The sequence below is a fragment of the Strigops habroptila genome, chromosome 2, assembly GCF_004027225.2.
Source record: "Strigops habroptila isolate Jane chromosome 2, bStrHab1.2.pri, whole genome shotgun sequence".
NCBI lineage: Eukaryota > Metazoa > Chordata > Aves > Psittaciformes > Psittacidae > Strigops > Strigops habroptila.
The window spans coordinates 92,645,934-92,659,924 of record NC_044278.2 but is presented as its reverse complement, the minus strand read 5'-3'; the positions used below and the strand labels follow the sequence as shown (position 1 = coordinate 92,659,924).

Genomic DNA, 13,991 nt, shown 5'->3' with positions numbered 1-13,991 from the left:
ATCAAATCAGCTGTGTGATTCCTTGCATGAATACCCTTTTATCAGTCCTAGACTTCTCAGCCATCTTAAGGCTGATATTGGAGTAGCTGGTGCACAGCCTGCTTTATTCAGAGTCTCATTTTAAGAAAAAAATTCTGGAAACTCTCCTCAAACACACTTTAGATTTGAGAGATGTGCATTACAGGAGTCAAGTCAAGTCACCTTATGTCTTCTTTGTATTCGTATATATGTAAAATAATTTTCTATGATGTTTATGTCAATACAGCACAAGAGAGAAGAACATATAAAAGCAAAAAAGGAAGCTGAAGAAACTGAAATCCTGAAAAAGAAAGCAATTCAGAGAGAAAAGGTAAGTATGGTTGCTGCACAGTTGGAGCCATATAACAAAGGTCATGTCTTGATACTTGATTTTGCTGAACTACATGGAAGAGACAAATTAAATAGTAGCCCTGGATTGCATCAAGGAGTTAGGAAATCTAGTTCTCCTTTGTCGCTGACTGAAGGATGCCTGACCTGGTGTTCTTTGGGGCTTGAGCATTCCTCTGGCTCTTCAGAAACTCCAGTTTTCTGAAGTTCTGGAACTTCAGAAACTCTCAGTTGCATCTATCCTGAAGAGTTAGCAGAAAGGGAGTACAGTAGGGTAAGAGGAACATAGGTCATATACTGTTGTGTATATAGATTATATAGTTCACTTTGGTATGACCTTTCTCTGTGAAATCAGATTGTGGCAAATCACACAAAAACCTTATAGAAATCCATAGTTGCCTGCTGTACACATGGGAAGAATACAAGAAAATCCAGCCTGTCCTGGTGGAAAAGAAGTGCAAATCATGAAGAGGTCAGTGTAGTCTATCTGCATTGTGCTGAGCTCACCCTGAAATTCAGATGCCCCTCCAGCCCCTCTGGGGCTTACATGCCCAGGTGTATTGCTAATATGTAAGGTCACTTTTCCTTCTAATATTCACCATACATTGACACCAATGGTAGCTCTCTTTCAAATATTATGTTTTATTTTGTGTTTCTTTGGGTTTTTTTCTTAGTTATTCTCACAAAGGATCATACTGTGTGCTGCATAAACCTTTGCAAAAGTTAACTCCTGTCTCCTCGGCGGCAACTAAGTAGCACCCTCTTGAGAATGTCATGTGGAATTTAAATAAAAAAGAAAAGAGGAGGAGCATGATGCTGACACGTGCAGTAATGATGAGAGAAAGGGAGATTTCAGGTTTGCAGGTTTTGTCTTCACAACAGTAAAAATGATCTTCTGTACAGAAGCTGAATGTTGAGTTAATTAAAAAAATCATCACTACCGGATGGCTTACGAGGGCACCCACAAACAAAAATAGCATTAATTGCCTCTAGGTAAGGGTTAGTCTGTTCCCAGTCATTCAGTGGTTAGCATTGCTCTTTGAGGGTAAGCCCATACCCAATAGCTCACAGGGGCAATAAATACTGTCATGTGAAAATGTCATTAACAGTTATCAGCTCATGTGTAGCTCCAGAAGCAGTGATGATAGGAATTGTAGAAATGGGATTAATTATACTTTATTCAGCTATTAGATATATTGTTTGCCCATGGGCATTTGACACGAAAGATGTTGCAAGACTGCTATAATTTAAAGTTACGCCTAGAAAATATATTGATGTATCAGTTTTCTTTTCATGCTCTTTAATTTCTTTCTCTTCACTCCCACAGATTATAAAATCTTTATAGATGTTGTAGGTAGTAAAACTGTAACTATCAGTTTCTTCTAAAGGAGAATGCTACAATGTGGCAAAACATCTTTGCCAAACAGACGGTTTAATTTGAATAAGCAAACATTTACTCACAAAACGAACAAACAAAACAGAGGAGCATGAAAGAGAGCTCTTAATTTGAATTTCTTTATTTGGCCTGTCTTCCACAATAGTGATTGAACTGATGATTATTTCTGCTTGGAAGATGTTTATATATTAAAAATTCAGCTCTTTGTTTGAGGAAAGCATGCTGGAAAGCCTCTAAAAGGTGTCAATTTGGCTGTCTCACCCTGCCTGCAGATGAAAGGCTCCCAAGAGCTGAGCATGACAGGAAAGGGATCCTAAAGAACTGGCACTGTACAAGCAACGTCAGGCCCTGGTTAATGCAGGAGAACTTTAAAGTGATAAATCTGTAGACAATTGCACCTGCAGGAACTCAGTGGAAAGCATGTCTCTCTACAAATGCACAAGCTTTCTTGATGGCCAGTCCTTCTTTTGCTCAAGGTTATTATTCATGGTCTAGTGTGAGGCGTCCCTGCCCATGGCAGGGGGGGTTGGAACTAGGTGATCTTGAGGTCCTTTCCAACCCTAACTATTCTATGATCCTATGATTCTATGATTCAATAAAACCCAAATTGTTAGACAGTCTGAAAGGAGATAATGGCTAGCCAGCTTTATCAGCAGGGCCCCTGAAACTTTCACAGCTGGAAAGCTACTTTGCCAACAAATGTGAATGGTGAAGCCCTATGGACTAAAGTACAGTGACTAGAATGGGTGCTGATACCCAGCTCAGTTCTTCCTTGATTGTAAAGATGATGTACAAGCCAGTGCTGCTTGTAAACACAGGATCTGCTTATGTTACTGCTTTAATGCTGGTTTTGCAGCAAAAAGCAGTATCCACTCTCCCATTATCTTTGTGACCAAGAGAAAAGCTGGTGCCTGCCAAAGCAGTATCCAAATGTGGAAGGTCTGCCTTACCATCTGTGCGAGTCCACCTGCTTGTCTCTGTCATATTTTCATTAACCATGAGGTTTGGTGCTGGACTACCAACGCTCTTGGCATCTGCCTTGTCTCTCTCCAGCTCCCACAGAAAAGGGTGGATACTTCCCCCTCATTCTGTGAGGTCCCTCTACAGGACCAGTTTGTGTGAACTGGAACTCACGTGTCCGTGTGGAGCAGTGAATGGGATTTGGGATCCTGTGCACTCCATGTCAGGCAACTTGTCCTGGAACTGCTTTGATTTGTTCATGGGCTAACTCTGGGCTGCATGAGTTTGGATATTCTTCTAAGCTAGTGATCTTTGAGCGCTCACTGAAATAATTTTGGAGAGACTTTGTAACACTAGCAGGGAAGTCCCTATTTCTGTATTTGTCCCTAATGCTGAGATATGTGTCTATTCTGCAGAAAGTGTGAGAGTACATGGGAAGTAACATTGTTATTATTTACCCATTAGTAGCAGGCATCTGCTGTTAGATATCTTCTGTGTAGCCCTTCACAGCGCAGATTTTGATCAGACCCAATTGCTCTTTCTTTGTGTCTTTAGACTGGATATTAGGAAAAATTTCTTCACCAAAAGGGTGGTCAGGCATTGGAGCAGGCTGCCCAGGGAAGTGGTGGAATCACCATCCTCTGAAGTGTTCAGAAAACAGTAGATGAGGCTCTTAGTGACATGGTTTAGAGGTGGACTTGGCAGTCCTGGGGTAACAGTTGGACTTGATGATCTTAAAGGTCTTTTCCAATGTAGTTGATTCTGTGGTTCTATGATTTTATGATTTTGGGTGAAAGGATTGTCGAAGCTCCCAAGAAAATAAACAAGTGGGTGATATTTGGCTTCTTGTTTTTTAAGCTTTCTGCATTTGTGCTGTACAGAAAATAGCATAACTTAGTGCACTGGATATTTGTTTCCTGCCATTCAATCTCTATTCATATCACCCTGCCTTTAGTCTTTGCTTGTATAGTCTAAATCTTGATGAAATACTTAAAGATTCAAAAGATGCGAAGTGAAAAGGCTTAGTGTAATTCTACTGTGTGCAACTTTCTTTTGCTCTTACATTACATACTAACAGTCCTGCCATCTTTAGACAGAAACCGTCCTATTTAGAATAAGCTGTAATTTCATTTTATTCTTTATCAAATCATGTGCTCTTTAATTTGACTGTGTTAATCAGCATGAATGGCCTTTTTTGGGAATTTGTTAAAACCAGGCACTTTACAGACCTTCTGCTAATGCTTTTCAACATGTTTACCTTCAATATCACAGCTGTTCTGCTCTTGGCTTTGTTTTTTGAAGACTGTGCCAAATGTGGAGTACTTTGGCAAAGTCTAGTGATAGATTGTTATTAGCTAGAGAATGTCCCAGTCCCATTGCCTGTCCTAAGCAGGGGTCCCAGAGTAAACCTCTAGAGGAGAAAACAGTCACACCAGCCACAAGTAAATAATTTCAATATGCTGGAGTTTTCGTCAGGCACCATTCTGAATAGCTGTAGGGTATTTCCTTCATTTTTATCTACTGTGAGATGGAGGTGATGTTGAAGAACTGTCTTTATCAAAATTAATATCAGTGTCATGTTCTACCTAGGAGCTAGACCACAGCAACTCTGATGAACTTTGGGTTTGAACTTTCAGGAGCCTTGCAATATGATGGTGGATTCCACATCAAGTGTTTTCAGAGGTGAAGGCATCAGCTTGCAATGTTGAGCGGTGGTGGGGAAAAGCCTGGGAGCTATTACTGGTGTCTCGAGGGTAGCAACATCACTTTTGGCAATAATAGATGCCGTCAGATTTCCTTTCTTTCTCTGTCCTTTTTTCCTTGTAAATTGTTAAGTTGCACAGATGAGTGGGAGCATTTTGCCTGAAAAATCATCTGTCTCTGAGTAGGAGCAAACTAGATATCCCTTGAACACTGTCAAAATTTACCTATACTGTGGGGTGAAATCTCTTACCTTAGTTTGATTTTTTTTTTAATTGCATCAGTACTACCACTGTCTCTGCTCCCTGACTGAGCAATGGGACATCTTATTCAGAGATTCATCTTCCTCCTTTTGTTTTTTTTCACATTGCTTTTTTCTAAATAACAAGTCCTTTGCCTTCCAACAGTTTATATTGTTGCACAGCATAGTGGCTCTTTTCCCATCTGCAGACATCTGACAGGATTTTTTTTCTTATTCAATACATGCGGAGGAGGAATTTGCACTTGTTTTGCAAATCTCTTCCAGACAGTCATTCTTTATCCAATTAAAAAATACTCACCCTGAAATCACTGAAGGCAAAGTAATTGAGTAACTGCCAGTAGAATTGTAATTTTACTGAAATGTTATTGATTGCAGAACGGGAAGAAAATGATCAGGGTGGAGGTTACAGCCCTGTTCCTAGCACCACTTTCCCCTTTTCACAAAGACACACCCCATTCTACCTGGCCCTGCACAAAACCTCCACCCACGTGCAGTGTCCTGTCACTGATCTGGGGCTCTGACCAAACGGGCCATTCTCACTTATACCTCCCTTCTATTCTCTGCAAGGCATTGTCTGAAATTGCCTTACTGAAATTTCCAGGGCACTTTCAATAGAGCAAAGCCTGGTTGCTGGGTTACCAAACAATTACTTTTTGTTCATTCGAAGGGGGGTGATGAGCAGTGACAGTCCAAGGTTGCAGTTTGCTCAACATGCTACTTGTTGTGAACCTTGGGTAGGAGCTCCTGTTGGAGCATTCCCCCACCAACTGCAGTGGGGGAGCTTCTGCTCAAAATATAGCAGGGCTGAAATCCCAGTTTGGCACTTCTGATTTGTGCTTTTAATACACTGAACTGCCTTTTGACTGCTTTTCTCACTGGACCTACAGCCTGTGTGTCAAAAAAAAAAAATTTGGCTGGCCTCCTTTTGACTGGAATTTAGCTTGAGCTATATATTGCTATTGCAGCAGGTTTTCTTGTTTCTGCTTTATTTTAATGTTTTATTCTACTTGAATTTGGGGGGTGGGACAGCTTAGAAAAACCTTCCACTGAAAATTATGTGCCATTTTATATTAAAGGGCTTAATCAAGTCCTTAATGAAGTCCTCATGCTTGTGTGGTATCCAGACTTCCAGAGGATTTTTGTGTGGCAAGGATTTGGTTGACTATTTCACTTGTCAGTTGTATCTGAGGCACAATAACACTGGTTAAGTACAAATGTCTCCCACTTTCATCCATCTTAACGTGTATTCAACTGGCCATACCTATGCTCCTGAAGGCCACAGGTCTATGTACAGAGCTACATGTACTTGTATCACTTTGCTTTCAGAGCTACAGGACTGTCAGCTGGTTTGGTGAGGTGGTTCTCATCCTCTACCTTCTTCGCAGGACCAACATTGGATCAGCTTTACAAAGAGATGGCCCAAACAGTGGTGTGGCATGAGAACTGTGAAGGCTCACAAGGCCCTTTACGAGGATAGATGGGTCTATGCCAGGAGCACAGTGTGGTTTTCTATTTCAAACTGGTTTCTTGGCTAGAAGCTGTTGGGTCATGTCTGAGTACTTTTAAATTTGAGATTGGGTAGCTTCTGTATCCAACTGCTGCTATAGCTGTTTAAAAAAAACCCCTCATAATATTGAAATACTTGAATTGAAATAATCAGTGTTTGTTTCTTACTTACTAAAATCTCAGTTATGTTTTCCTGTTTTTAATGCTATAGGCAGAAAGACTTGAAGTAAAGAAAAGGCAGCAAGAAATGCAAAGAAGAGAGATGTTCCTTGACGATCAATATTAGTAAGTAAAATCTGAAATTTATTACCTAAAATTCCTCATCTACTTGTCCTTCTGTTTTGGGTGGGTTTTTTGTTTTATTTATTATTTATTTGCTTTTGTCCAGTTTGGGACTCGGGAAGGGTTTGGCTTCTGTTGATGTTTTTTCATTTTTTGACTTGAAACTTTTGACTTCAGGGGAAGAGGCAATGGGCACAAACAGAAACACAGGAGGTTCCTCTTAACATCAGGAAACAATTTTTTAACATGAGAGTGCCTAAGCATGGGAAAAGAGTGCCCAGGGAGGTTGTAGAGTCTCCATCTCTGAGGATATTCAAAAGTTCTGGACAACTGGTTCTGGGTGGCTCTGCTTGATCAAGGGGTTGGACAAGATGGCTTGCAGAGGTCTCTTCCAACCTCTATCACTCTGATTCTGTGAAATATTCCAAGCCTTGTCCATGCCTTATTCTGTGAGAAATTTGGTTCAGCAGATTTCTCTTAGCTTCCCAAAACATACACTTTCAAATGAAAACTGTGAATTATAGAATGACTTTGTTCTTTCTTTCTCCAACTGAATCAATATGTGATCGTTCAATCCAAGACTAATTATCGAAATGGGATCTAAATTACCCATTTATTTTAGTGACTAGTAAAGAAATCCAACCCACATGGAAATAATGAGAACTTCCTATATTTAGCATGGTCCTACAGCTTAAATGCAGAGATCTGCTGTGAAGACTTATTTCCTAAGAATACCTCCTTAATGTCAGATTTAGATACGATTTAACTTCCAGCATAATTAATTCCATTGGCAGTGAAATTCCTGCCTTGCCAGTTCACTCTACCCTATTTATTTAGTTTTAACTGATCCAGACCGATTCTATCACGTAATTAACACACAATGCTGTTTAGTCACCTTTACATTTTTTATCTTTGGCTCCTGAAATTGCTCGCCTGTGTTCTTAGCATGATTGATTACTTTTTTCCTTCTCTGTGACCTTTAAAGGAGTCAATTTTGTCCCATGCTAGTAGCTCCAGTTCTTTCATCATTTGCCCAGACTGTTCTCTGATGTATAGACATTTTAGTACTTTCTCACTGATCTCAGCCTTTCTTGACTTTTCCCTTTTATATCTTCCCATTTGGCTTTAGGTACAGCTCTTTCCTTAAATACATTGCCAAAGTTACAACTCTTTCCTTAAATACATTGCCAAAGTTTGTCTCTAGATATTGGTATTTTGCCTGCTCTTTGTCCTCTGCTTGTCCCCTGTTTGTCCCAGTGTGAATTTCCCACACACACCTGGATTCCTCAGGATTTCTGAAGACCCTGCACAGCTTTAGATCTCTGCCTGTGTCTGATAGACCAGACACTTTCATGCTCTTTGAGCTTAACTCAACAATGACCTCATTAGATTTTTTCAGTGCAGGGTCCTCAGTTATAGGACTTGCTTTTTCCTGAAGGGATTGTCAGCTTCCCATTTAAACTGATTTTTGTCTTAAATCTTATTCAGCTATGAACAGAGACATATCACTTCCTGTCGCTCACCTTCACTGTCAGTGCATTTTTTTGCTTAGGGTGAAATGAATTCTGCTGATCAGCACTTTTTACATTAAAAGTAAGCTTGGTTCTGTCAAAAGCAGGCCCAAACCATCTGAAACACCTTCTGATGGGCAGTCAGTTGGTCCCCAGGTGGTGCAGGAGCTACCTGGGCACTGAGAAGGAGACTGCTTGGCAGCCGTTCTGTCCACTGATTTAGGAATCAGTGAGCATTCAGCTGGTGTCATCTTAGGAAACCAAACTGACTGATGCAACTGAAGGTAAAGATGGATTGTTGAGCTCCTTAGCTCGAGATTACATACGACTGTCGGAAGATTATTTCTTCGTACCATGTATTCAACATGCACCATGAGGGCCCTGCAGATACTGCACCTGGAGGAAGTGAGCTGAAAAACTACCTACAGTGAATGCCATTTTGGTTAAGCAAAAACCTCCCATGCTGTACAGTGGGGATGGCCTCTGATGGACGGAGGAAGAGGAGTCTTTACCACTGGATGTTGTTGAGATTGTATTGCTAAGAAATACTGGTTTTATGGAGCATAACATCCAGAAGTAATGGAACGATAGTGTGTGACATCTCAGATCTTGTAAAGTAACTCCACTGAAATACTGACAGTTATTAGAAATGTTCACATAGAAGTGCTTAGTATTTAAAGATGTGCTTTTGCCTACCATGCAAAAATGAGTAACTCGTTATTTCCATCATTTAGGACCCTATGTCTAGAGGCAAAGAGAACAAATATGAGGTTATGCCCCTTTCCTTGCTGTCTCTGTTAGAGTATTTTGATCTCCGCCCCTGCTTGCTGGGAGAGAGGTAGGAAGGTCATGTGCTGCATATAAATCAGCATGACCTCTGCAAAGTCATGTCCTGTGGAGCCCTTTCAAAAGATAAGCTGCCTTGTTAGTCTGTCCTCTGTAAGCATCTGCAGCTGTAACATCACAATTTTCCTGAGGAGATCAATGCCTACCAGCAGTCTCATTAGCTGGGAAACCTTTTAAAATTGATCACCACCTCTAGCAGTATCAGGCTTCATGGGGTACAGCCCAATCAGTACCTCTCCTGTATTAAATGCCGCTTCTATTTGATAAGGAAAGGCAATTAAGATTCTCATGTCATTAACATACTCTGGTAATGAAGTTTGATGCTTCCCAGAAGTTTGTTGTCCTGATTAAATTCCTGTCACTATTAAAAACAAGAATATCTCACTGAAATCACCTTTCAAAGGGTATAACATGAAGTAAGTGTATGCCAAAAGGAAAAATTGTCTGCAACGTTGTCCACTGTCTGCAGAATGCAGTTATTTCCTATCTCGTTAGCTTCTTTGTGTACAACTAGCCCTTGGAAGTCAACTGCATCTGTTGTCACAGTTGCTTGGATATGTGTTTATGTCTTATGAGAATGAGGTCTAGGCATGCATACAGAATGCTGTGGAAAAGTCTGCAAGCCTCTCTTTTGGGATTAGCAGCTCCTCTGACCCTGGTGGACTCAAACTCTCTTAGGTGACCAAAATCGACAAAACTCACAAGGTATCTCTGAAAGCAGCTGTGTATGAACAGCCTGAAGAGGAAAGGAACAGACTTTGGGCTGGGGGAGCTGCTGCGTGACAGGTTTGTACTAACAGAGGAGAAACGCTTGAGGGATTTGTGTTAGTATTGCTGTGGTTCTGCCCTTTGCAGATGCCAGATCTAGAAAATGAGTATTTGTCACCTTTTCTACCAGAAACTGCTTACACATGAAACGGAGCCCTTTCTTCTGAGTAATGGTGTCTTGGATGTATTTTACATTGATGGCCTGTGGCAGAGGGTGCGTTTCTGTCAGAGTGCATTAAAAGGTAATAAATGATTGTGTAGTCCTTACTTTGCAATTTCTAATCCTGGTGAGGAAAGGACTGACTGTCCATCTTTTCAAGTGGGAACAAAGAAGAGGTTAGATGGCCGGCCGAGGACATTTCAGGACATCCCTCTTTAAATGGGACACAAAAATTGTTATTTAAACAATAATGAGAGATGGCTAACTCATGACTTGCTTTTCTCTGTAGCTTGCTGTGCAGGCTGTGTGAATCTGTGCCTGAACTGCAGGGTGTCTCACCATATGGTTTTAGCCCAGCTCTCTAGTAAGGTGCTTTTATTTAATTTGGATTTGACTTGCCAGTAACTGTAATGTTGGATGGGGTCCACTGCTTTCCTAATAGCCATCTACCTATTTACATAATGAGAAAAGCAGTCTAGAACATAGGGTTACTTTTTAATAGTACACCATGGCTGTTATATCACTTCATCCTTCCCTCTATTACGTGTTCATGCCTCTGTTTTTGTGAAGGTTTTGCTCTTGCAAAAATGCCTGGCACTGCTGCACTCAGGTACATGTGTGCACTCAATATGTTCTGCTCAGAATCTGGAGCTGGAAACAGAACTTGCCAGCATGCCTCTACGTGCATATTCTGAGTACAATGCAGAAGGTTCACCAAACCAAGCTGATATACAATTGCCTGCCAAAGCAGTTTTCTCAAAAGTCATAAAATGCAAGAAAATAAAACCTGAATCAAACCAGATTTTTTTTTTTTTTTTTTAATCTATTTTCATAGGATATATACAAGTGTCCTTGCCAGTTTTCAGTCCCCTATGATGTGTGGTTCAAACAGCAGGCTGGTAACAAATTTTCCCCACAGAAGTACAAGTGGAAACCTGACCAGACTTTTAATACAGATTGCTAGAGAGAATGAAAGAGGGCTTGCACAAAAAGGGTTTGCAGCCTTGAGAATCTTTTGTTTACTTCTTTTCACCACAATGGTCTTCGTTTTGTTCATTTGCTCCTTATTATTTTAAGCATTGTCAATTATTTAGCTAACAGGCAGAAAACTAGGCTTTTATAGACATCCAAAGGGACTCTCTTGAGTGTAATAATGAAGGCAGTTTATTGAACGCCTGTGAGGTTGTTTTCTAATTGTATGCATTATTCTGCCCATGCAAGCTGGCTGAAAATACAGAAGCAGATTGTACATGCAGATGGAGCACACAGAATGGAAGATCTATGCAACAGACTTCTGCAAAACTGCATTTTCCTTAAAACTGAATTTATGCTTATTACTTCAGATAATAAACTAAACTTACATCTGAAATAGCATTGAAGAATATTGGATGAGTTGGTGGGAGGAAAGAATAGCCTAGCTGTATTATTTCATTCAGCCAGGGAAAAAAAAAAAAGCAAGTGGGTTGACTGGAAAGGTTAGTTTTGGGTGTGGGTAGGAAGTGACAAAAATAATTCTGCTGAGAATTTTTTTTTTTAAACCTATTTTTATACTTTGTTGAAGACTTATGCCTAAAATGAAGTAGTGCCACATTTTTTTGTTCTTATCCCCGAGAACAGGAACACATGCTCAAGAACTTGCAGACGAGAAAGCTTACCAGCCAAAGATAGCACAGTTTTGATCTCTATAATTAGATTTGTCCAAGTCCTTCTGTCTATGCTTGTGCATTACTCCCACTGAAGTCCATGAATACTGCATTAAACTTGGTATGTGGCTACTGGAAGGATTTGTTTTGGAAAGCAAGTGAACTAAATACCCAGAGAATGGCCTTTCTTCCCAATCAAGGGCATTGCAGAAGAGCCATCAACATCATACAGGAATTTAATGGGTTAATTATGTCACATTGTAATTTTTCACCTTATAGCTTCCAACAAAAGATGAATCCCCCACTCACACACACACCAGAAAATGGACATTAGTTCATATCAGCAACTTTGCACATGGCTGATGTTTGGTTTTCCTTCTTATGCAAAACTGGACTCTGTCCTGCAGGTGTGGGTTCAAGTTGAGGTACAGGAGAACCAGCATCCATGTAAAGTCCAACATAGAATTTGTGGGAAAACTGCATAAATGGATCACAATCTCATTGATCTTTGCATTGACTTCAGGAATTTCTCATATTTTAAATTTGATTTTGTTATGCAGAGGAACGCCAATGGCCCTAGTACTAGTCAGGCTGGATTGTGGCACATAGCAAGTGCCTGATCAGGATGCGTATGGTAATTCACGAGGCAGAGCCCTTGCTGAGGAAGAAACAAGGACATCAGTAAGAACACAGCCACCATGGACCTTACTGAAATGAAGGGCAGCTTTTCTTGTGGGTAGGCTTTAGTAGTGTTAAGCAGCTGAGCTAAATTCCTGCAAAAGTTAAGAAAGTTGTTATGCTTGGCCAATTAAATATGTTGAAGTGGGGGGAAGTGTAGATGTGTTTGCTGCTGCTGCAAAAAGATGCATCTTGAATGAAATTCAGTTTGGGGTTTTTTTATTTTGTTTTCGGGGGAATAGGCCTGCTATTGTTTAAAAGCCAACATGAAACTTCTGGGCAGATGTGAAACTAACATTATGTATGCATTATGCATGGTTCTTAGTTTTTCAGCTGAATTGGAAGAAAATGATGAAATATCACTTTAGTATTGCTGACTGACAATGAATTTGGAAGCTGATGTGTCTGTGTCATTCAGCACTAGATACTACTTCTATTGTTTTAACAACTGCTCATGTTGTCTTCTCTCTGAAACTGCTATAATGATTTACCTGTCTTGGGATTCTTTATTTCTACTTTTTATTATTGTTTCTGAATAACTCTTAGCATGCTTGTGGACATTCATTAGAGTAGAATTGCTGGAGATCCTGCAGCTTGAGAAAACAAGGAGCTGTCTTGTTTTCAGCAGTAATAAGTGTGGCCATTAACTTTTAAAAATTGTCAAGAGAAATAAATAAATTTATGATATATGCAACAGTATTGTGCTGCTTTTGTTTTCAAAAGCACTGGCATAAAAGCCAGTATATTTTTCTGTATCCTGGCATTTCAATATCCATCAATTTAAGCAAAAGAATTAACTGTCACTGGTATCATTGAGAAGGAATAATAAAGATTACAAGAAGCCCTTTTAATTGATGCATTTTTAATGTTAGTCTGTAAAACAGCCTTAAACCCAAGAACTTTATGGGTAGGCAGAGAAAATTATTTTCTTACATCCTTATTCTGAGAGGAATACAATCTCAAATTGTATGCACTGCTTAGCAAGTTTCTTGTGCAACTCTTGGGTGGAAGAAGCTGCTGGGGCATGAGTCCGTGTCCTTATTCATGTCCCTAAGGATGAATCCTTTTCAGGACTAGCTCTTCTGTTTGCCTTGTAGATGTGACTAGAGTTAAGACCAAATGACACACAAGTTAAAGACCTTATTAGACCTCAGGTCCTGCAGTAGATAGGTTGTGAGTCTTCATCCACAGTTGCTCGTTGGAGCCTACCATGGAGCTTTCTGCTTCTGGCTGTCCAGGGTGGTAACCCTTTTAGAGCATGGGAACTCTAGGCTGGAATAGGCTGAAAGAACCTAGGCTTGGTTCAGGTTTTATATCTACCCCCTTATCTCACGTCGGTGGCAATGTGCATAGGACACTCATTTAGTCCTGAACAGTGAGGAATGTGTGTGGATTCAAGTTCACGTTTCTGCATTTTACATGTACTTGTTGAGATTCAAGTATATACTTTTATGGAAAAGCTTTTAAGAAAGGACTCTGCCTCAAGAATAATTGTGAAATGTAAACCCTTATAACCTGAGGACCCATAGAAAGCATCTGCAACTTGTACTGATTTCCAGAGTCAAGCACTGTCCTCTCCTAGCATGTTACTCAATGATCCTGGCAGCAGAGTCGGTATTTTCCCATGACAGATCTTAAGAGCTTTTTAATCCCCAAATCCAGTATTGTGCTTTACTCCCCCATGGCTGCATTTGTACTAATAAACTAAACATTGTCAATCACTGCCACTTTTGAGACCAACAGGCCTGAGGCTGCCTGCTTCCACTGCTAGCAAACTTTTTTATCTCCCGAAATGGAGCGGTTGCATCCAAAGTGCCTGTTGGGAGTTAATCGTGGTTGATCCTCGTTCCCGAACAGCAGCAAGGAATTATTTGGGAAAGTGCTGTTTGGAATAGGCAAAACTATTCCAGGA

At 40.3% G+C, this 13,991-nt stretch overlaps 1 protein-coding gene across 1 annotated transcript in view; it reads left to right on the top strand.

The window, feature by feature from the left end:
- The window catches only part of EPSTI1 (epithelial stromal interaction 1), a 51,115-nt gene that overhangs the window by 16,135 nt on the left and 20,989 nt on the right, over positions 1 to 13,991 (top strand). Inside the window, exons 5-6 of the mRNA XM_030476558.1 lie at positions 266 to 349; positions 6,403 to 6,476. Of these exons, the coding sequence (XP_030332418.1) occupies positions 266 to 349; positions 6,403 to 6,476 (158 nt within the window). The remainder of the gene's footprint in view (positions 1 to 265; positions 350 to 6,402; positions 6,477 to 13,991) is intronic.